The following is a 21,813-nucleotide window of genomic DNA, read 5'->3' on the forward strand; positions in this document are numbered from 1 at the left end:
ATGTGGCGCTTCAAACAAAGGCCAACGTTTACTCTTACTATGTGATAGCTGCGGGCTCACAGTAGAGCCAGTCTGTAGTTTCCTAAATGTTGCCAAGTAAGACTATTGGTGATTGCCTGGGCTGAACGGCTGGCAAGTAATGCTTTGCGTACAGACAATGCCTCCTTATTACCTTGACCCTGGGTAATTTTAGTCTACGACTTTGTCTGTATCGTATTTTCCTACAACTATTATCGTTTCCTAATCCACTTTCAGGTACGGTTTTGATAAACAAGATCATCATATAACAAATATCACGGGATTGAGCGAGACCACCGGTACTACGCCTGTAATATTCATCTAATTCTTTCCTGGAGAGGCGTTTTGAGAATCCGCATTCTGCCTCTAGCAGTGGGGGTGCAAATGCCTATACAGCTTTTGTAGAAATAATCCATTTCCCCCTCATTAGGTACTTTGCCAGTGTTTCCCTCTCCTTGGACGTTTGCTGATCACCACCTTGCATTGCTGCGTCAACACCCGCGTCTTCGGTTACTGCTGCGTCGTCGTTGCGCATCAGCCCGGCCCCTCGACTCTTGTTCCGGTCCAGATTCTCCAACTCCCACAGCTTCCAGCCTCGCAAGAACCACGCTAAAATCAGAGTCAGTCGGTTTATCTCATATCACTAGCTGTGTTGAGCTGTACAAAACACATGAAAAACAAAAAAAAAAAAAAAAAACAAAAAAAAAAAAACGAGAGAAAATACGACTTACCTGACGTGAATGCAATCAAATACATGAGCCCCACAAACACCTGCACATATAAATACCCACCGGGGCCCGGAACTCGAAGGCTCACACCGATGGCCATGGCGAACGTGGCCGGCACGGCGAGGACCAGCCAGATGATGGACAGAGCCGAGGGCAAGATCTCCAACCCGACAACCTCGGCGGAGACGGGACCGATGGTGGCCCAGAGGATTCCAGTAAAGACGCCAAGGAGGGCAAAGACGATGACTCCGCCAAAGTAGGGACCGGCAAAAATCCAAAGGGTAAAGGAGGCGACGGCGGATATGAGGGTCCCGACGGCGGCGACGTTGATCCTCCCCCACGTGTCGCTAAAGTGGCCGATGATGGGCCGCCCAACGCCCTGAGACATGCTGTACATGGCCGCGACGATGGAGCCCTGCGTCGCGGTGAAGCCGACGGTCTGGCAGTAGTCGGACAGGGAGAAGACGACGATGATGTAGCCCAGGATGCTGAAGAAGGCCCACGACACGAGGAGGTAGAACTCGGGGCGTCGGAACAGCGCCGTGTGGAACGCCACCTGCACCGTGCCGAGCTCCTTGTTCCTGTCCTTAACCAGCACCGAGCTGATGCAGTTGACGACCAGCACGATCAGCGCCAGGATGCGAAACGTCCAGGACAGACCCAGGTTCTCGATCATGGCGTTGGTCCCGAGCGCGTATATGAGACCGCCCATTCCCGACCCGCCGGCTCCCAGGCCGTTGGCGAGCGAGCGGCGCTTGACGAACCACTGCGGCACGACACCGACCGAGGCCACAAAGATAAACCCCATGCCGAGGCCAAAGGCAATGCCCTGGGAGAGGACGAGCTGCCACATCTGAGTGGTGAAGGAGGCACCGATGAACGCGATGCTAATAATAGTGACAGTATATGCCAGTTAGTTACCTATCTATACACAAGCGTTTCTGTACTATCAGGAGTATCATTCAGGGGTTAACCTACGTCACAATGGCAGTGCCGAGCAGGAGCGTGTTGCGCGTTCCAATTTCGCGCACTGAGATGGTACTGATTGGGGAGATGACGAGGGCTGAAATCAGGTTGTTAGCGGTGAATGTTTCCCTTCACTGTAACAGAGACACGAAAACAGGCAGTACAGACCTATCGAGATGCTGAGCCCGCCGACGAATGCATAGGCTATAGGACTTGCCCCCTCAAAAGCGCCAGACCGCAGGTAGTAGGCCAGAAACACCGAGTAAGATGCATTGATGCCCCATGTATGAGCATTCAGGAGATGCACGGCGAGCACAATGACCCTGTTGTATGTGTAGTACACAATCTGTTAGCCATAAAAAGTTCCAATAGGCAAATATATTCGAATTGTATGGGAACGATTTGCCAAAAGGAGACTGCCTTACCATCCATAACCCCCTTCTTTAAATTCCTTCTCCTCCACAACTTCGGGTGATGATGGCCGTGAGTTCTGGGGCTGGACGGCGGTCGTTTCGTCTTTGGTGGCATCGGTCGATACGGCCGGCGCCGAGACCGAAGGTTCTGTCATCTGAACAGTTCCAAGTGGGAACTTGAGCCGCTTTTTTGAAGCAACGTCGACGGGCCCGTGAATAAGAAGGAGACAAGATTTTGGTGATATATATAAAAATTTTGTGGACAATGATGACTCGTTCACCAGCAGAACTTCTGGCTTTCATCAATCAAACCGTAAAAAATTAAATTAAGTCGATAAACGTAGGCAGTCTAGGGTCGATAAAATATAATTAAAAGAGGAATCAAACTCCCATCCATTTACTAGTCCAGGTACCGATGTGACGATACATTCAATGGGCGGATGGGGTAGAATGTACGAATATTCTCTCTCTCCTTTTTTTTTTCTCACATTCCTAGGCAGAAATCAGCAAAAGGACTTTTTTTTTTCGATCGCCCCCTTGCTTTGCAGGTTGCAGAAAAACGCGGCACACTTTCCGGCGGTATGGATAACTTTTGCCATCGACCGACAACGGAGTTGCCAATACAGAAAGTGGAGATTTTGGTTGAATACAGACAGGGTCGCAAGGAGACGCATGCCAAGGGGCAAGTTAGGTATGCGGGGAGGCGTAACTAAGCCTAGCTTGTTCGTTCTGAAAGTAGATCATTTGTATAGGTATTTATGGTTGAATTTGTCAGGAAAGAAAAAAAAAACATTGTACAGTGGTATTGTTCAGGGACTGTGCTGCGGTCGTTTGTAGCCAGTGTCATGTTTGATGCATGTCCGGGTGAAGCGCCGAAATATTGTATAATGTATGTATATAAATCACTTGCAGATGCCCCCTCCAGGTGTGCCAGTCAGCTGACGAGCTTGGAGCACGCTAGTTAGCATGGATAGACATTATGTTTGGAATCAGTTGCGAGATCTGATCGATGGCGACGAGGCGGGAATAAGTTTTGTCGGTTTGACTAATGACTTGAAAGCCAATGGCACCCAGTCGGCAGGTATAATACCTTTCCATGCCCGACAGGACTGGTTTTGCAAAAGCCTACTGGCCACGTCATGTTGGTAGGTATGTTGGAAGGTAGGTACCTTGCTAGGTGGTAGGTAGCATGACAATCGCCGGGAATAAACATTCTCGGCCCGGGCAGAAGGTGTCGACCTCCGCAGGAACCACCCGGATCGACCTGCCTACCTAGGTAAGGTACCTGGCAAGCTGTGTAAGCAGGCAAGGTAAGTTACAAAAAGTTTTGGTGGTTTGGGACACGCACCGCAGGTTATCCCCTTTGGGTTATTTCATCTCCTCAATTCGACAGGATAATCATGGTTGGCGGTGGCGGGAATAAAATTATGAATCGTGAAGTCTGATTCGGCTTTTGGCATCATGCATTCATTGCGCAGATCGAGCGAGATGAAGAGACTAAGGTAGCTAATGTATGACAAGGCGCTTGATTCGCTGGCAGTTAAAGACAGCTCTGATGCACAATAATGCAAAGAAAATCAAAGCACTTTATCTTGTTGGAGGTTCAAGGCAATTTTACACCTTTTTTTTTTTTTTTTTTTTTTTTTTGTGTGTGTGTCTGTGTGTGTGTCTGTGTGTGTGTCTGTGTGTGTGTCTGTGTGTGTGTCTGTGTGTGTGTCTGTGTGTGTGTCTGTGTGTGTGTCTGTGTGTGTGTGCAAATGTGTCTAGCCGGGTTGTCAGTGCAAGTGTTGTTTTACGCTTTTCATATGAGGTCCATCTTTCCCTTGTGAATTTGGGAATTCCTGTCAGTGTTTGACTCAAATGGGAATTCCCAACGATCGTTTACCAGCAAATGTTTTATGTTTTTATTATTATTCTATTTGCCGCGGAAATTTACCTCACTCACCCCTTTTACCGACCAACTCCGTACAAAAAGCTAAAGGCAGAATGTAGTCGAGAAGCAATGCTTGTGCAAGACCCTGATTAATCAGTACGGCTAGCAAAGACGCGGCCCGGCATATGTTTGTTTGCTTCATGCTATTCTCCATCTTGAACCCTGTCATCAACGGGCGCGGACCGGGAGATCCAATATTAGAATCCACCGATGGAAAGGAGAAATATACCATAATACGGAGCAAAGGAGAAGAGAAGCTTCTACCAGGCAAGGTAAGGTACCTAAAGGTAATTTTAAAGTGCCTACATAATGTAATATATGTGTGCTATACAATTGTGGGTACTGCCTTTCTTTCCCGCTAGCAGAGTTTACCAGGGGCCGACTTCAATAGAACGCTCGCTTATGGCGACGTTAATATTGCTGGTTGTAGTGAGACGTCGTAAAGCCTCGCACAGGCGGGAGTAAAATTTTAAAATGGTAAACAATAACAGCAGAGGCCCTTTGAGGACTAGACTAGACCATCGGGATCCTGTGATTTTTCTCGGCGCAACACAAAGCGGTAAACAAAGAAAAGCAAGTGTAAACTGGACCCCTTCTGGGAGGTCCATGGCGTGCAGAGAGCTTCGTAACAGTGGCAGATCCTGGTACAGCACCAAAGCCACCTGGTAGAATGGAAGTCTGCTCAGGTTACGTTACTTACTTCCTTCGTACCTCTTGCGGCTCCAGCCAGCAGCACAGCAGGTGGTGACTCAATCTTAATGGGGCTCCACACTTTGACGTTGTCGATTAGTGGGTCCAAACGACGCTAAACCACGACCCCCCATGCATTGCCGAAGGCGCTTGGCTCGTTGCCTTGGTTTCCACTCTGGTAAACAACACAACACCGCATTGATCTTTAAAGTGCTAACCCCGTCCGACCGTCTTGCTTCTCGGGCTGTCCCATGCAAAATACGATACTCGGCTTTTTTGTCAATTGTTTATCGTTACTACAACCTGACATCCTACCTAAGATTCCTCCAAAAGCTTCATGATTTGCATAGAATTGAATAAACAAATAGACTTCTTCACCGCAATATCAAGTATCACACCGACGACTTGCCCTTTGGCCTCATTATTAAATTGTTGCCAAACACGACTTTTTGAACGCGCTCGGTGACCCTACAGCCTCTTTTTACACACCGCAAGAAACTAAGCAAAACTCCGAATCATCCGAATAGCTGCTAAATCGGCTACGCGACAAGATGTTTGCTCGAGGGAAGTCCAAGGAGCGGACTTCCAACCGGAAGGTCACGCCGCCCTCGCCCTCATACATGGTGAGCAATTGCCCATCTCTCTATCTGTACTAAGATGCCATTGCGCCGCTGCTAAGAAAGGAAAAAAAAATGACCAAACGAACAGTCCAACGAGCAATTCGCCTCGTACCTTGCCGACCTTAGGCAAAACCGCATCGCCCGCCCGGGAGGTGCCAGGCCACAGCCAGAAAACAGCCGGCGTGACTCTGGCAGGCCTTCACTGACTTCAAGTAAACGATCTTCCCTTGGCGGTGCATCACTTGCCTCCGAGACCTCCTCCATGAACCCGCGTGGCCAATACGCTGTACCACCCTCCATAATCAGCAGGCCTTCTGTTGCCGGTAGCGTAACCTCCAGATACTCAAACACAAGTGCACGCGGCCGCGATTACTACCCCAAGGTTCCAGGCTCTACAGTTCCTCTCAAGCCGTCAGAGGTTGTGCCATCGGCTACGTACATCGAGCGCGGTCAAAGGTGGATGGAAAAAGAGGAGGCCTTCTCTCTCAAGCAGGCAATGGATGATATGGACCTCAGGGAAAGGGAAAAGGCCGAGCCGGTGGAAGAGGATGAAGAGGAGAAACGGATTCACGCTGCCGCCCTGGATGAGGCTGCCGATCTCGTCTGGCAACATCAAAACGGCGTCAAGCCACCAGAACCTGATGCACCATACCGTTACAAGCCTCACATGCGCAAAAACAGCTATGCATATGCACGAACTGCTAGTGCGGGCTACAACGGTGCAGACGTGGAGCCAACAGGCTTGCGGAGAAACATGGGCTCTCGCTCTGTTTCAGGGAGTAGCACTTCTAGCGACGGACACAACGCCGCCTCACGTAGCCATGTGTCCTTGGGATCAACTGCAGGAAAAAGTGGAGGTCGCCCCAGTCTCGAAAAGTCAAGAGAAAACTCGATGGACTCGGAGCAGCCTGCTAAGACCTATCGCGGGCTTGCCGGTGGCCCACGGCCGATGGCTACCAAGTCTTCGGATCGTCGGAGGAGCAGCTTGAAGCGCAATATCAGTGGTGAGGTGCAGAAGCCGTTTTCCGGTGATCAGATATGGGAGGAGCCCGAAGGTGCTTCCTCACCTGCCGCGAAGGCTACTTCGAGCAAAGCTACACCCGAGAATGCGCAACCACTGCGCGCAAAGGCCAGGAACCCACTCAACCGTGTGCAGTTTGCGCCCGAAGTGCCGGAGAGCAGCCCCAAACTGCCTGAAGCGCCGCCACGACCAGTTTCCAAGATTGAGATCCACAGGAATCCGCCTTCACAATCGCGGAATCCTTTATATACGAGTAACTCTTCGTCCGAGACACCGGCAGCTCCTCGTGAGGACGTGCCGCGCAAGAACGGTGTTGAGATCCGGGGCGATGACATCAGGTCCGCGACGAGCATGAAGCTCAAGGACCGTAGCGAGAAGTTGCCCACGCCGGCATATGTCAGTGACAGCCCCGGACGGCCAATCGTAAGCTTTGACGCAAGTTGGAAGGTTCCGGACAAGGACCCGGGAACTGATAAGAAGCCAGACCCCAGACATCGTAGCCCCTTCTTCCGCCGAGACCAAGCAGCCAAGCAACAAACCCCTGCAACAACCCCGGGACCAGAATCGTCGCCAAGACCCCAACCGCAGCAAACAGCACTCAGACAAGCCTCCTCTGTCCCTGCTATCTCGGCTGTGGAGGCTCGTGATGTGCCGCGACCGCAATCAACGCCGCAGCAACCGCGTAGCCGCAACTACTGCCCGCCAGCAATTCAGGTAGAATCTGTTGCTGACGAGCGACCTTTGGCTGCTGCTGCCACCAACGTTCCCTCGATTGCCGTTAGTGAGCCCGAAGCTTCTCCCTCCAAGAAACCAAGCATCCCGTCCATCTCCGTGGAAGCAGCTCCTGCTATACCTTCCATTGTCACCCCTGATGATGAGAGAGACGGTAGCTCTGGTGTCCCGATAATAATTACCCCAGATGAGGCGAGCAAATCGAGTTCCAACTCAAAACCGGCCCCTTCGGCAAGACCCCTGCCGACGCCGGTGAAGGGTCCGGTTGGTCGCTTCCGGCATGAAGCTCAGCGCTCGCGAGGGCACTGGTCACCAGCACCAGGGTCTTCGGCTGGCAGCCGGGCTACGGCTCGCTGTCACGAGTGCGGGCAGTACATAGAGGGACGCTTCGTTGCGTTGGCTGGTGGTAACGAGCGTTTCCACCCGCAATGCTTCACGTGTTACACGTGCGGCACATCTTTGGAGGCGCTTGAGATCAGTCCCGAGCCGGAGAGCTTCCGGTCCGCAAGACTGGAGAGGATCGCGCGCCGCGCAGCCGGAGAGATCTTGGACGAAGAACCCGGCAAAACGATGGCAGAAGATGGTGACCAGCGCCTCCGATTCTTCTGCCACCTGGACTGGCACGAGCAGTTTGCGCCCAAGTGCAAGCACTGCCGGACGCCCATCATCGGCGAGCACGTCGTGGCGCTCGGGGCGCACTGGCACTATGGCCACTTTTTCTGCGCCGAGTGTGGCGACCCGTTCGAGCAGGGCATGACACACATCGAAAAGGACGGCTACGCATGGTGCGTCAGCTGCCAGACCAAGCGGACCGAGAGGAGGGCTCCCAAGTGCAAGGGTTGCAAAAAGGCCGTCATCGGTCAGTACGTCCGCGCACTGGGCGGCGAGTGGCACGATGAGTGCTTCCGCTGCGGAACCTGCGGTGGTGGCTTCGACGACGGCCAGGTCTTCCCCCGGGAGGCTAGCGATGGATTCATGGAGGTGCTGTGTACGCCCTGTCGAGCGAGGGAGCTGAAGGGTTGAGGTTTTGAGGAGGCTGGTTTGACGACGATGTGTTGTTGTTTGTGATATTGTTGTTGTTGTTATCACTGATTTTCGTTGTGGGTTGTTTTAGCGAGCGAGCGTGCGTGCGTTGTTGTGCCAATCTCAGTTGGAGATGGGAGCTGTTGCATTGAGAGAGGGAGAGAGGCGACAAAGAAGCACGAAAAGGGGACGAGGGGAGGCCCGTTGTTGTTGGCCGTAGTGGTGGTGTTCTGATTCCTATGTTTCTCCATCTGCCTAAAACCATGTGTTTAAGCAAGGAGAGATCGATGGGTCGGCACATCCCATTCATTCCTTTATGGCTTGGACACACAAGCCTAGTCTCTCTTTTTTGGTCTTTTTTTTCCTTAGCGCTTTTGACTACCGAACGCTTGAGTAGTCTCGCCTTCACGAGGGCGGGCTACCTAGCCTCTCAGGAATAGCACGATTCCATCTCTTTTTTTTTTTCCATCAAGAATATTCACATGCTCAATGACAAAGTTATTGGTAATACCAAGATGCCACCGTATCCGTGTTATCTCCGAGTTTTTATTTGAACCAAGCCTGCCCATCAATTTCATGTAATGGTTACGTTCCCCAGCCTTTTTTGCCTACGTTGTATCACATCAAACACAGATCTGGACCAAGTTGCTCCTGTACACCAAAGGTATAGCATCACGACGCAAGCACGAAAAGTAGCTTTTCTTTTCATCATATCATAAGAGAGGGCCTTTTCTTTGCTTTTCTTCTCTTTTTTTTTTTTTTTGCTTTGAATATGCTGCCATTCGAAGCCCTCTCTCTAAATGCGCCGCCCTCAATTATAGAAGGAAGGGGTCCGAAATATGGAGGGATAAAGCCCCAACAAAAACAACCAGAAATATGAGAGAAAAAACGGGTTTCTCCGTCAGCAAAATACTGAAAAGATTTCATAGAGAGAGGGAGAGAAAAGAGAGAGAGAAAAAAAAAGGGAGATGTGATATCAAGCCTGCATTCCCAATAGATAGCCTTCCACTCGGTGACACTTCTAGAACTACATCAAGAGCTAGTCTTGCTGTGTCCATCTCGCTTCCGAATGAGGTTTTACCCATCCTCTTCCCTTGGGATGAAGAGTAAGACCACTGGAGATCCCGACTGTACTGGCAATAGTAGCATTGCCATTTCTCTCCTTTTCTTTTTTCTTTTCCCTTGAGAGAACCTAAAGAAAGGTTTACTGCGAGATTGAGAAAAAAAAAGGTTGGTTTGCTTTGATGACAATAAAATAGAAAAAAGAGAGTGGCGTAAATGTTGCCCGCAGCTATCCTCCCAGCCCCGCCCAGGTTTCCGTGTTTCTTTCGGGACACTCCTTTGCACTTCTCCCCCCCGCACCTATCCGTACTCCCTCTTAGCAGTAGATGGAGGCATCTGAGGCCAAACTGACTGTCTCGTAAAAATTAAGCACCACCAACCTGCTCCTGGTGCACCTCAAGTGTGTCTCCGTCGGCCATTTCGAGCTATGGTTTTTGATCAATGTCAGCAAAATGTTTTCTGCTTTTCTACTTCCGTCCTTTCTTCTTATCTCTTCCTTTGGGAGAAAAGAAAAGAGCCCCCAGAAGCCTGCATCACTTACCGTGTCTGGTGTATCGGTCGGTTGGACGCGCTGCCCATCGAACAGGAAGCGGACTTGGCTGAGCGACTTGCCCTGGCGGTCGCAGAATGCGTTCATGAGCTTCTCCAGCTTTGTCGACCGCTTGATCTTGAAGAAGACCTCGTTGTTGTTGTCCGTCACCTTGATGTTGAGGTGCTCCGGAGCAGCTGGGTCACCACCACCAGCTGGTGCACCACCGCCGGCGCCTGGGTAGTCACCGTGAGGGCTGCCGCCGTTCTCGCGATCCGACATTATGAATTTGAGGTAGTCTCGAAAGTGACTAGAGGGATAAAATGCTTGGCGATTAGATCAAGGTCGTGGTACTCTCCGTGTGGTAAAGGCAGAGAGATGAACGATGTCGAAAATGCAGCAGAAGTCGCGTCGAGGTGGGTGGACTAGATTTGGTCCCAAATTTTGTCCAATGTAGAAAAGAATTAGTGACCACAAATCCGAGAAGAGTTTTGTGCTACTCAAATGAAGGATTTTGACGGTGCAGGATCCAGAGGCGCAAAGTGAAAGGCACGTCGGCGGCAGGCGCGTGAAAGTGGGTGAGGGTCTGGGCAAGGCGGGCGGAGTGAGGTCCAGTTCCGTGATTTTGGTGGGGTAAGCGATCCAAAGTAATCGATACGTCAAAAATCAGAGGGGAATGACAAGCGTCGTCATCTTTGATTTAGTAGATGAGTTAAGGTAGGAAGGTAGAGTTGTTGTTTCGGAATCGCAACTGCAGCAAATGAGGAATAAAAAAAAAATAAAAAAAAGACGACTTACCGATGCACCTGGAAGTTTACGGAAGCGCGCTTATGAGAGGATGCAATGTGAATTGGAGGTTGCGGCCACCCAAAGGCAGTTTTGTGCCAATGCAAAACGAGCAAGGAACTTAATCGTTGGTAGAAGCAGAGGCAGTACAGGCGCCTAGGTAGGCAAGGTATCCGTAGATCGGGATGCAAGTACTGGGCAAGGAAAAACAGTGACGGCAATGTGGGGCGATTCTGTGCTGGGATAAACTAGGTACAGTACACTTATTGCAGGACCTTCCTTTCCTTCACTCGGTTGTTTGATTGTACCGAGCGTACTTAGATAGAAGAGCTCGGAATCTCTTCACCTCGACTTCACTTATAGTTCAGGTCGTATTCTGTCTCTTAATTGCTATTTTTCACTAGACTCCACCGATCTCATCTTTTGAACAAGACACACTTCACCACCCTTTTTGATAGGCTGTTTGGGAAACAGATACCTCGTGGGTGTTCATCCATTCCCGCCCAGCTATCATTCGTCATCAAGGGTAGTTGAGCCTCAATCGGAAAGCTCTTGCACCCATAAATCAACCATGGTGGGTTTACAGGACTCGTTTATTTCACATGTTTCCCGTCTACCGTAGGATTATGACTCTGGGAAACTTTGTATCCGCTTACCACTGACCATGTCCCTCGAGCTCAACAGTCACTGCAAAAAGATCTCAACACCGATCCACCTTGTCATCCTAGAGCGGTGTGTTTGATTTGGTTACAAAGATACTCAATTCACATCGGATGATGCTAACCCTTAGTCTTTTTGACTTTTTTTGTTCCAATTGTAGTGCGCAATACAAGGTAGGGAGGCTTCGATTCCACAAGAATTGCTTGGTGGTCGGTTCATGATGCTCACATCCTTTCCACCCAGATTGCCTCACCAAGAATGGCTACAAAGAGGAAAAATGTCAGGGCGTAATTGATGCTCTGTACGATTGTTGCAGAGCGTTTTACGAAAAGAAGGGTGACGATGCCTCTACAGTCACCTGTCCCAAGCCGGACCTGCTACGTCTCAAAATAAAGCAGAGACAAGATGCTGCAGGCAAGAAGAGCTAGCTGCGCTGAGATAACCACCCTTGTGTATTTTGTAAAAAAAAAAATCTTGTATCACTCATCCAAAAGACTTGCGTACACCTGAACAAGCAAATAATTTAAAAATGCATCAGGTGACATTACGGGAGAGTGCATGCTCAATCTAGGCGTTCACTAGCGCGCTAAGAGGCCTTTTGACCTGAACAAGTAGTGAGAATAGTCTTGCTCCGCGACTCTAAACAGAAGGCCGATGACATTGATGAGGAAAAAGAAAGGAGAAGAAAATTCGCAAAATCTTGGTGCATTCGTGCAAAGTTTTGTGGTCGTCCCTTGACAGATTGGTGGGGCCGAAGACCGGCTGTCTCCACTTTAAAGCTTTCCCCGGCAACTCGTAGTTTGCGCATGTTCCAAATCGCGACTTCATTCGCGTCTGTAGCTTGTGGGTTTCATTGAGTGAGCTTCTTCAGAAAAAAAAAAAGAAAATCAGCATCCCACCAGACCACGGAATCGATTCCCCAGCCGTGCATTTGGTACATTACGGTCGGTCTTTTGGAAAGTGACAACTTTGAATCATTGATATTGTCGCTTTCCCCCCGCTTTTCCTTTGGGCATTGGACTAGGACGATTGTCTACCTCACAGACGCCTCACATCCGACCTTGTCTCCCTCTGCTCCCTACATAGCCAGTCGCGGGGGAATTGCGGAAAGTCATGGCGCCAACAACGCCCTTCTACGGGCTTGACTCGGGTGTGTTGCCTTTAATGATCCTACCAACTCCAACCAGTGTGTCCTGCTAATGCTGAACTATCTCAAACCGTATGCAGACGGCGACGATGAAATGGCCTTGCTCGAAGAGACATTCAAGGAAACTTCAGTACCTTACGACGAAGAAGTCGAGGTGTTTGCCAAATATCTAGACGACTACACCTTGGAGTCGGGCTCAGCGCAACAGAAGCTTGCCAAGATCTTTCGATTGGTCGAGCAGTACTCGGACTACGTCAACGAACGAGCGCAAGCACTGCGAGAGCGATTAAGACTGGCCTCCACAGCCCGCCACGGCAAGCCTTTGTGGCAAAACGCATCCGACGATAATACGGCCCAGGGCGGCGGTGCGACCCGAGATGGTGCTTTGAGCCAGAGCGAGCGGCTGCAACTCTGGGAACAGGAGGCGCAAACATGGGATCTGCTGAGGCGCATATTACCACTGAGGTACGGCCAGAAGCCGAGCACCAACTCGCAACAACACGGCCCTCACTGGGATGAGTTCTTGGAGACGGTCGAGGGTGCGGCGGAGAACAAGGCGGTCTTGGAGTGGCTGCAGATGAGTGCGCGCGTGCGCCCGGATATCGACGACCTGGTAAAGGACCTGCAGCAGAACGCTGACCGCGGAGACATTCTTGCCCACGGCTGGCTTCACACCAAGACTGCAATCAAGATGTACAAAACACACATGCATATGGCAGGGACGGTCGATCCGCAAACAGCAGATTCTACGGGCTCCAACCTGAAATCAGCAAACGGTTCTATGGTCACACAACTCGATCCCGATGTTGTGATCAGGCAAAAGCGAAAATTAGCGGCCCAAGACGAGTACTTTGAGCGGGCCATCTGGCTCGGTTGCTTCGAGCTGCTTCGGCGAGGACGTAGCATGAGTGAGATAAGGGACTGGTGTCAGGAGCGGACGGAAGCTTGGAGGGCAGTTAGCATATCCGGCTTGCCGCTAGCCTTGGACGGTCGTGGCGAGGCGTCTATTGACGATCCCACATCCATATTACTTTGGAGAAGGATGTGTCTTCAGATGGCTCGCAATGGTGGCACAGACGACTTTGAGCGTGGCGTTTACGGTATCCTTGCCGGAGACCGAGAAAAGGTTGAAGCCGTCTCTCGCACATGGGACGACTTTGTTTTTGCGCAGTACAACGCACAACTCAGAGGACAATACGATCAGTACCTTGTTGAGAAGTGTGGCCTCGGCCCTTCGTCACCACTAAGCCAGTTCGGTGCCGTTGAACTTCCCAGGTCAGGACACAGCTCAAAGTCCTACGTTGATGGGCTTGTACTGCGACCAACAATCAACAGTGAGGCCAAATCAGTCTCCAGAACCCTTCACTCTTCCATACTTAGTAATGGACTGGACGAGTTCCTGATTCGACAGGGCGATATGCTAGCCCTAGAGTCCAGATCCAACAGCAAACAGAACGAGTTGATGTCGAGACTCCTTCCATCACAGGATGTTCACTTTTCGGCAAGCTCAGCCGTGGGCGGGTTCGCAAACCTGAGCGATCACCAGTGGATTCGTACTATGAGCCACATCTTTATCGCGATTTCAGAACTTGAGTCCATCACGAAACCAGACCAAGCACCGGATCGTCGCCTGCCAACGAAGGAACATATTCTGGTGTCCTACATTGGATATTTACGCCTGGCTGGCCTTGACGAGCTCATTCCGCTGTACTGTGCAAAGCTGAAAGGCGAACGGCGGTACATATGCATGAGCAGGAATCTGATTCACATTACCGATAGAGAGTTGCAGGTCAGGTTGCTGAGTCTCATGAGTAAGATGGGTCACAACATGGTAGACTTTGTCAACATCCAGCCTCAGCTTTACCTCGACGACATTAGTGAAGCCGTTGAGGATTCGCCGCTGCTGCACACCGAGAGACATGCACTCCAAATACTTGCACCAGGACCTCCATCTCTCAAGTATGGTCGCGTCATAAATCCTGGAGTTCTTGGAAACAACCCTACCGACCCAGAGGATACAGAATTTGCTCTTCCAGATGAATATCTGATTCGGTCAATGGAATGGATGCTCCTGGTCACTGGACTACTGCCAGAGACTTTCGAGTACGGCGTCAGAATCTACAAATATTTCTTTAGTAGGTCTTCCGAAACGACACATACAGATTTCTTACGCTAACATGGGTTCAACTCGCAGAGCACAAGCGACTGGTCGCGGCCAGGGCCCTTGCCGAGAGGGTATCTTGCGCAGAGATATTACGTCTCAAAGCCAACTTGGCCATTCCAGATGAGGAGGAAAGCCTAGCCTGGTGGGATGACGTCTTTTCACCTGCCAATTTTGAGCCTGCCATCGATGCTATGGACGAAGACGACGTTACGCCAGAAATTTCAAGAGAGCAGCTCTCCATCATTGCCCGACCATATTACGAGCTAGAAAGCGCCATCAAAGTGATGGACTGTTTAGAGACGACGGCGCACGTCGTGCATCAGACAAGAGAGTGAGTTCATACTCCAAACACAGTGTTTGCTTTCAAGCATTACGGATGTACGAGGAATACTAACAATGTGATCAGTGACGGTTCTCGTGATCGTGAGGCCGCAAAGTCCCTGGCCGATAATGCCAAGCTCATCAAGAATTACATGAAGCCATTGTTGAAAGACTGGCTTCTCACCAGCAATAACTGTAGGTTTTGGAATTGGCAATTTACATAGTCAAAACTTTGGCCCCGCTAACCTCTGTTGTTCTCCTCGCCCATTCACAGACCGCAAAGAATTCATCCAGCTACGTGAGATGTACCTCCCGGAGCTGGTGATGGGTTACGCCAGCGCGCTTCATGCAGCGGGCACTTCGTCCACTCGCGACTATCTACTCGAGTGCATGGACCTGGCCGCGCAGATTGCGGCCGAGGGTTCGGATCTGGCCGAGCTACTGGTCAAGACGGGCCGTATGAAGGAGCTGCTCGAGTCGTTCGCGTCGTGCAGTAAGGCTTTGGCCATCTGGACGACGGACCTGAAGAAGGGCCAGGGACCAAACTCGAAGAAGTACCGCGAGACGGGCTGGTCGAGGGAGCTCTGGACTATCAAGCCTTGAACATGATTTTGTTGAGGTGTTGTATTGTAGTGACATGCAGGCATCCAGGTGTTTGTCAGAAGGAACAGCGCCAAATTTGCGAATAGTTATAGATGTGGGTGCCTCGCTCACTCAATTCAACGCAAACAATACTAACTAATGGTCGGTCTCCTTGGCAGTGTTTGTTGTTGTGGTAACACAAGCTTGTTTGAATGTCACTCTTTGTCTCCAACCTGCTTTAATAAAAGGACTATGCATGCAGTAGTTCTTATGTAAGTGGGCCGCCGTAGGACAAGGGCCAAAAGTACAAATGTTTAGATGACGAGCCGAGATGTGAGATGGTTTGTGAGGGGAAATTAGCCTTTCGCTTGGGCATTAACAGGGTCTTACATAAGATGATGTAGAGACATGATATAAATGAAAAACGCTCGAGTTTCGGTTCTTTTTTTTTTCTTTTTTTTCTTCACTCAAGCAAGTCAAAGCCCGAGGAGAAAGATCTCCCCACCCCCAATCAACATCCGGGGCTACGAACGACAAATCATCATGGCAGGCGACAGCCCAATGAACAAGCTCAAGCAAGGCGGCGGCGGCGGCGGGCCATCCGCACCGCAGCCCCAGCGCACACCGTATTCAGAATACCAACTAGACATCTACCGGGCGCGCCTGCTGGAAGGCCGCGGGCCGCCGGCAACGACGGACCCGCGCGGCCTCGAGCAGCAAGCCGGCGATCACATGACGCCCGAAGGCTTCGGGTACGTTGCCGGCGGAGCCGGGGCCGAAGAGACGGTTGCGGCGAACCGAGCGGCGTTTGGGATGTGGCGGCTCGTGCCGCGCCTCCTCCGGCCCACGGCCCCGCGCAACCTGGGCGTCGAGCTGTTCGGGACCCGGTACGACACGCCCGTCATCATGGCGCCCGTCGGCGTGCAGGAGGCGTACCACCAGGACCGCGAGCTGGGCACGGCGCGCGCGTGCGCCGCGCTCGGCGTGCCGTTTTGCGTCAGCACCGCCGCCTCGGCGACCGTCGAGGAGATCGCCGAGGCAGCGTCGGCGGGCGCGTCGGGTCTCTGGTACCAGCTCTACTGGCCGCTCGACGACGACATCACGGCTAGCCTGCTGGGCAGGGCGCGGCGCGCGGGCTGCAGGGTGCTGGTGGTGACGCTGGACACGCACTCGATGAGCTGGCGGCCGCGGGACCTAGACCGCGGGTTCCTCCCGTTTGCGGTGGGCAGCGGCAACGCCATTGGGTTTTCGGATCCCGTGTTCCGGCGCAAGTTTGCCGCGCAGGTCAGGGAGGGAGGCGAGGAGGATGAGGACCTTGCCACGCCCGAGGGGAACCCGATCGCGGCCAGCCTGGCGTGGACGGCCGAGGTCTTCAGCGGCTACGCGCACCGGTGGGAGGAGCTGGCCAGGCTGCGGGCCATGTGGGGCGAGGGCAACCCCATCGTGCTCAAGGGGATCGTGAGCGTCGAGGACGCCAGGCTCGCGCTCCAGCACGGCATGGACGGTATTGTTGTGTCGAACCACGGAGGGAGGCAGCTGGACGGAGCTGTGGCGGCGCTGGATGTGCTGCCAGAGATTGTGGACGCCGTGGGTGGGAACATGACGGTCCTGTTCGACTCGGGAGTCCGGTCTGGGGTTGATGTTATGAAGGCGCTTTGTCTGGGGGCCAAGGGGGTCTTGGTCGGGAGGTGAGTTTTGATTTCCCTTTCCTTATCTCTCCAGATTATCATTTGGGTGGCTGACAGGCTTATTTTTCACACAAAGACCCGTCATCTACGGCCTTGGAATAGCAGGCAAGGAGGGTGCCCAGCATGTCCTCGCCAGCATACTCGCCGATCTTGATCAGTCAATGGGTCTTGCCGGGGTCAACAACATTGGCGAACTCACGCGGGACAGGTTACGGAGGGCGCCAGCAGCCAGAGGTTTACTCTGAAGCATAATGGATCCTTGATAGCAAGAACCAAGCCATTGTTGATTTGTTTGTGTTTCTTCCTGAGGTTTTGCATCAGTGGAGCCAGCAATAGTGCCGATTTCAGGGGCTCGGTTGACACTGAACAATCAGGAATGCCGCTGGGGATTCTGGTCGATCTGTCGTACGGAAGAGAGCGAATGCGTGTTATGTATTGAGGATTCCATGTTACTCTTGCGTCTTATACATTTACCCCTTTCTCACAGAACCTGGGATCAAGAGAAAATCTGAAAGGAATAGTGGCATCGTCGTAAAAACAAACCAGACTTTTCACTTTTGTAATATGACCAGGACGAAAAACATTAAAAACTTTTTTTTTCAGAAGCCATGATCACTATTTGGGGTGCATGTGTCAGTCAAGTGTCCTGGGTTTGCTATACAAGAGCCGTCTTATCACAGAGAGCTTACCTTTTGCGCAGCCTCCCGCCTCTGCTTGACAGCAGCAGCGAGTTCATCAAGCACCGTAACGGTGTCCTGCCATGAGATGCAGGCATCCGTGATGCTGACGCCGTGCTTCAACCCAGCCTTGCCCTCCTTGGGGACCTTCTGGCTTCCCTCGTTGATGTTGCTCTCGATCATGACGCCCATGATGGCATCCTCGCCCATCTTGATCTGCTCGGCCAGCTCGTGGGCGACCTTTGGCTGGTTGCGGTGATCCTTGAGCGAGTTGCCGTGGCTGCAGTCGACCATGAGGCGCGGCCTGAGTCCGGCCTTGTTCAGAGCCTCTTTGGCCTCGCTGATGCTCTTGGCGTCGTAGTTGGTGCCCTTTTTGCCGCCGCGCAGGATGACGAAGCAGTCCTCGTTGCCGACGGTGCCCACGATGGCGACCACGCCCGGCTTGGTCACCGACAGGAAGTGGTGGGGGTGCTTGACGGCGCCGATGGCGTCGATGGCCACGCCCAGCGTGCCGTCGGTCCCGTTCTTGAAGCCGACGGGGAACGACAGACCAGAGGCCAGCTCGCGGTGGAGCTGGCTCTCGGTGGTGCGGGCGCCGACTGCACCTGCTGATAGGAGGTCGGCGAGGAACTGAGGTGAGATGGTGTCGAGCATCTCCGAAGCGATGGGCATCCCCTTGCTGGTGAGGTCGACAAACAGCTGGCGGGACATCTTAAGACCCTTGTTGATCTTGAAGCTGTTGTCGATATCCGGGTCGTTGATCAGACCCTTCCATCCGACAGTTGTCCTGGGCTTTTCCAGGTAAGCCCGCATGACGATGAGCAGCTCGTCCTTGTGCTTCTCCTTCTCCTTGACCAGCATGTCGCAGTATTGGAGGGCGGCATCAGGGTCATGGATGGAGCACGGCCCTACGATGACGAGCAACCTGTTCATGGGGTCGTTGCCGTTGACAACAGCGGCTGCCTCCTCGCGGCCCTGCATCACCGTCTGCCTAGACTCTGGGGTCTGGCTGATCTCATGTTGGAGGAGATCGGGGGAAGTGAGAGGGTTGTATCCACGGACTGTAGTTTGTGTGTGTCTTTGTCGTTAGTGATCTAGGGGCTTGATTACTTGTTGATTGATGAAACCGGTGATGGATGAGAATGAGAAAAAAAAAAAAAAAAAAAAAAAAAAAAAAAAAAAAAAAAAAAGTTATTGGTATCATTTCGTCATTCCGAACATCTGGCCTGGTTGGTGCTGGGACAAGATTGTAGCTTACTCCTCCAGTCTTCACTTTCCTCCTTGTTGCCAACATTCTTGTTTGGGATGAAAAACGACTGTATAAATGCATTAGAGTCAGATATGGATGTTTTGTTCCCTTGATACTAGCTAGACTAGTGATTCAAAGACCCGCCGCAACAGCTGGGTGTAAGTACTGTAGCGAGCGAAGTAAACTTGGATGGCGGGGCTGGATTGATGGCATTTAACGCACCATTGTGACCAAGTTGAGCGTTCAGTGATTGTTCCAAAGATGTAGAGGGATCAATCAAACAAGCTTGTTTGCGAGTCTGTATGAAACAATTCCAAAAGCGCCAATGCGGCAAAGCTCAATTTTTTTTTTTTTTTTAAGAAGGATTTTAATGCGGTCGAATCCGTTGCGTTGGTTTGTTTGTCTTGCTAGGGCTGAGCTACAGCAGGTAAGGTAGGCATCTGGGTTGATCAAAGGCAACGCACCAATGAGTGAGTGAGTCAGTCCATTTCGCAGTCATACGCATATGAACCATGTACCGCAGTACCTCGTAGTAGTATCAAGCTTAGGTGGGGTGGGATTCGCTGCGGGGATCTTGCCGCTCAATTAATTGGCTCGATCATGGAACTCCAGGCCATGCCACAGAGGCACAGACAGACAGACACAGCTCCGAAAAAAAAAGACCCTGTCGACTTGCTTCGCGAACCATAGCCCTATTTGGCCTTTCATCCTGGCTGTGCCCTCCCTTCAATATGCAGCCAAGATGGATGCATTGGCCCCCATGAGATGGACTAGAACTATTAGTAGGACGACGTCCCGTCGTTGTATCCTTAATCAACGACTTTAAAAAGGCACACATACGCTGCCCCCTTGGCTCCTTTGCTGTTCCTTTTCAATCTGCTTGGTCTTGGCAGGGGTATCAACCATGGCTCTTTTTGCTGCTATTATCCTGGGAGTGTGAAAGGGAAGGGTGGGAAAAAGAGTCCTTTTTTTTAGCAAAGAGGACATTCTAACTCATCTACATCTATCTGAAAAAAAAGCCCATCATGCTTGGATGCGATTGCTCATCTGTATCTGGACGAGAGGCAAAAGATGTAAAACCATACACTGCCTGGGAGGTACAATCCTCCAATCCCGATATTTCGGGCATTGGTGTAAGTGCAGCCCCCTATCCAATCTTAGAATCATATGGAAAAGTTTTTTTTTTTTTTTTTTAACATATTGTCTCACAGATGGTCGTGGGCTTGTTGGCCCCGAATATAATAGTGTGCATCCTCGTCATCATATACTACCTCTCGGCAGTCGACCCCAATGATGAGCACCTCTGTACCAAGATTGATAGATCCATACTTGGTTGGGTTCGCAAGCGCATGTCTCCATGGCTGCTTGGGTGGAATGCTGGGAAAATTGAGACTGTGAGATGAACCGCACGGTGGACATGGCCGGCTTGTCGAACAGCATCGCTGGTGGCGATGGCTACATGTCAACAGTGCTGATGCATGCTTGGTTGCTCCTCAGATCACATACTCGTTCAGCGACACTCAGTTGGTCAACGCGCTCTCTCTACTCGCCAGTGCCTTCATCAACAGATGTGAAATATCAACCTACGACTGGCAGATGCTCGTCAGCTGCGTCTGGTTCGCCTCCCTCACCCAATTGGCCACCATCCCGTTGCTGAACAGACAGTTTCGAAAAGTCCAGCTTCTCACGTACGCCAGAGTATCGCTCATGACGGTGGTTCTCATCCTTCTCATTTTCGCCTTGTTCCCGACAGCTCACGCAGACTGGATGAAGTACCCCGACGATCTCGGGGTGTGTTACCTCGACTTCGGCACCAGCAACTTGCCTGCACACCGGTATTATTCTTCATGGCAATACTCCAAGGCCCGGATCGCAAACGCACTCTCCCTGGCGTGGTCGATAGGGCTGCTCGGCTTCACCTATGCGCGGCGTACATTGTCTTTGCTCTGCCGCCCGTTTGGGGCGACTGCTTGGCCCACGCGGATACGGCTGTGGTTTCGCCGGCAGGATCTTGCGTTGAATGAACGCTTCGAGTGCCGCATTTCCGACTCTCAACCGAGAAAACACACCATGGGTTTGTTGTGGCTGTGTGTATCCATGAGCATAATGTCTGCGCTCAGAGCTCTGTTCAGATTATCGGAATCCTTCTTCGGGCATGTGAGTAAAAAAAATCAATAACTGTTTTTTTCTTCTTCTTTGCATTAACCAATCCCTTTTTACTCCTCCCACTAATCAACTACCCTATGACGTTTCAGGTTGTGCTTCTCGAGGTCACCACGTTCTGGGGAATAGATGTTTTGGCGAGGCATTATGGATACACTATCATCAACAAAGAAGAATCCGCGTGGTCGTTGGGTCAAACCGTTCCCTTCTTTCTGTTGTTAACACCCTCGCTCCGAGTGATGGACGTACTTGCTGGTAAATAAATGCCCTGTCCCCGGAAAAGAGAGCTTACAGAATAGCTAAAGCCCGAAGCAGAACCAAACGGGAGCGCATACGAGCTTTTCGAAATTGTCAATGACGACTTGAGGTCACCAGACTCAAAAAGTCACATCGTCATCTTCATCCTTCAAGCCCATACAGTCCTTTTATATCTGTGTGTCACGTTTACTGGGCTCGGTTCAGTTTTGGTCAGTTGGGGATTTATGGATGCATGGCTAGGAGCTCTTTGTCGCATCAGTATTCTCGGTGTGCTCTTCTTATGGTCTCTGATCTCTTATGACCTGGTTGGTCGCCTTGCACTGCTCTTTGGCGCACTAAGGCAGCCTGATCGTGAAAAAATCTCAAGCCATAAGCGAGGCGTT

General features: G+C 51.4%; 9 protein-coding genes across 9 annotated transcripts; 6 read left to right on the forward strand and 3 right to left on the reverse strand.

Annotated features, from left to right (window-relative positions):
• Positions 1–323: 323 nt before the first annotated feature.
• PgNI_03137 (uncharacterized protein) lies at positions 324–3,156 on the reverse strand. The gene is made up of 5 exons (XM_031123192.1): positions 2,138–3,156; positions 1,881–2,035; positions 1,725–1,809; positions 750–1,633; positions 324–627 (listed from the first exon to the last, which is right to left on the reverse strand). The coding sequence occupies exons 1-5, from the start codon at positions 2,278–2,280 to the stop codon at positions 407–409; spliced, it is 1,488 nt and encodes a 495-aa protein (XP_030984049.1). The 5' UTR covers positions 2,281–3,156; the 3' UTR covers positions 324–406.
• Positions 3,157–4,198: 1,042 nt separating this feature from the next.
• PgNI_03138 (uncharacterized protein) lies at positions 4,199–4,501 on the forward strand (the record flags this gene model as incomplete). Its single annotated transcript, XM_031123193.1, has 2 exons — positions 4,199–4,335; positions 4,450–4,501. The coding sequence occupies 2 exons, from the start codon at positions 4,199–4,201 to the stop codon at positions 4,499–4,501; spliced, it is 189 nt and encodes a 62-aa protein (XP_030984046.1).
• A 447-nt stretch (positions 4,502–4,948) lies between these two features.
• PgNI_03139 (uncharacterized protein) lies at positions 4,949–8,262 on the forward strand. Its single transcript, XM_031123194.1, has 2 exons — positions 4,949–5,371; positions 5,457–8,262. The coding sequence occupies exons 1-2, from the start codon at positions 5,300–5,302 to the stop codon at positions 8,142–8,144; spliced, it is 2,760 nt and encodes a 919-aa protein (XP_030984047.1). The 5' UTR covers positions 4,949–5,299; the 3' UTR covers positions 8,145–8,262.
• Positions 8,263–9,035: 773 nt separating this feature from the next.
• On the reverse strand, positions 9,036–10,619 carry PgNI_03140 (uncharacterized protein). The gene is made up of 2 exons (XM_031123195.1): positions 9,748–10,619; positions 9,036–9,631 (listed from the first exon to the last, which is right to left on the reverse strand). Exons 1-2 carry the CDS (start codon positions 10,015–10,017, stop codon positions 9,572–9,574), a joined length of 330 nt encoding a protein of 109 aa, XP_030985239.1. The 5' UTR covers positions 10,018–10,619; the 3' UTR covers positions 9,036–9,571.
• Positions 10,620–11,185: 566 nt separating this feature from the next.
• PgNI_03141 (uncharacterized protein) lies at positions 11,186–11,826 on the forward strand (the record flags this gene model as incomplete). Its single annotated transcript, XM_031123196.1, has 2 exons — positions 11,186–11,255; positions 11,425–11,826. The coding sequence occupies 2 exons, from the start codon at positions 11,186–11,188 to the stop codon at positions 11,607–11,609; spliced, it is 255 nt and encodes an 84-aa protein (XP_030985238.1). The 3' UTR covers positions 11,610–11,826.
• A 196-nt stretch (positions 11,827–12,022) lies between these two features.
• On the forward strand, positions 12,023–15,672 carry PgNI_03142 (uncharacterized protein). Its single transcript, XM_031123197.1, has 5 exons — positions 12,023–12,331; positions 12,409–14,463; positions 14,523–14,823; positions 14,899–15,008; positions 15,088–15,672. Exons 1-5 carry the CDS (start codon positions 12,295–12,297, stop codon positions 15,414–15,416), a joined length of 2,832 nt encoding a protein of 943 aa, XP_030985237.1. The 5' UTR covers positions 12,023–12,294; the 3' UTR covers positions 15,417–15,672.
• A 266-nt stretch (positions 15,673–15,938) lies between these two features.
• Positions 15,939–17,328, forward strand: PgNI_03143 (uncharacterized protein; the record flags this gene model as incomplete). Its single annotated transcript, XM_031123198.1, has 2 exons — positions 15,939–17,083; positions 17,160–17,328. 2 exons carry the CDS (start codon positions 15,939–15,941, stop codon positions 17,326–17,328), a joined length of 1,314 nt encoding a protein of 437 aa, XP_030985236.1.
• On the reverse strand, positions 16,595–19,410 carry PgNI_03144 (uncharacterized protein). Its single transcript, XM_031123199.1, has 5 exons — positions 19,232–19,410; positions 19,019–19,076; positions 17,773–18,821; positions 17,154–17,698; positions 16,595–17,077 (listed from the first exon to the last, which is right to left on the reverse strand). The coding sequence occupies exons 1-4, from the start codon at positions 19,232–19,234 to the stop codon at positions 17,696–17,698; spliced, it is 1,113 nt and encodes a 370-aa protein (XP_030985242.1). The 5' UTR covers positions 19,235–19,410; the 3' UTR covers positions 16,595–17,077; positions 17,154–17,695.
• A 300-nt stretch (positions 19,411–19,710) lies between these two features.
• On the forward strand, positions 19,711–21,435 carry PgNI_03145 (uncharacterized protein; the record flags this gene model as incomplete). Its single annotated transcript, XM_031123200.1, has 4 exons — positions 19,711–20,142; positions 20,221–20,403; positions 20,507–21,166; positions 21,265–21,435. Exons 1-4 carry the CDS (start codon positions 20,035–20,037, stop codon positions 21,433–21,435), a joined length of 1,122 nt encoding a protein of 373 aa, XP_030985241.1. The 5' UTR covers positions 19,711–20,034.
• Positions 21,436–21,813: the final 378 nt, after the last annotated feature.

The sequence above is a fragment of the Pyricularia grisea genome, assembly GCF_004355905.1.
Source record: "Pyricularia grisea strain NI907 chromosome Unknown Pyricularia_grisea_NI907_Scaffold_2, whole genome shotgun sequence".
Taxonomy (NCBI): domain Eukaryota; kingdom Fungi; phylum Ascomycota; class Sordariomycetes; order Magnaporthales; family Pyriculariaceae; genus Pyricularia; species Pyricularia grisea.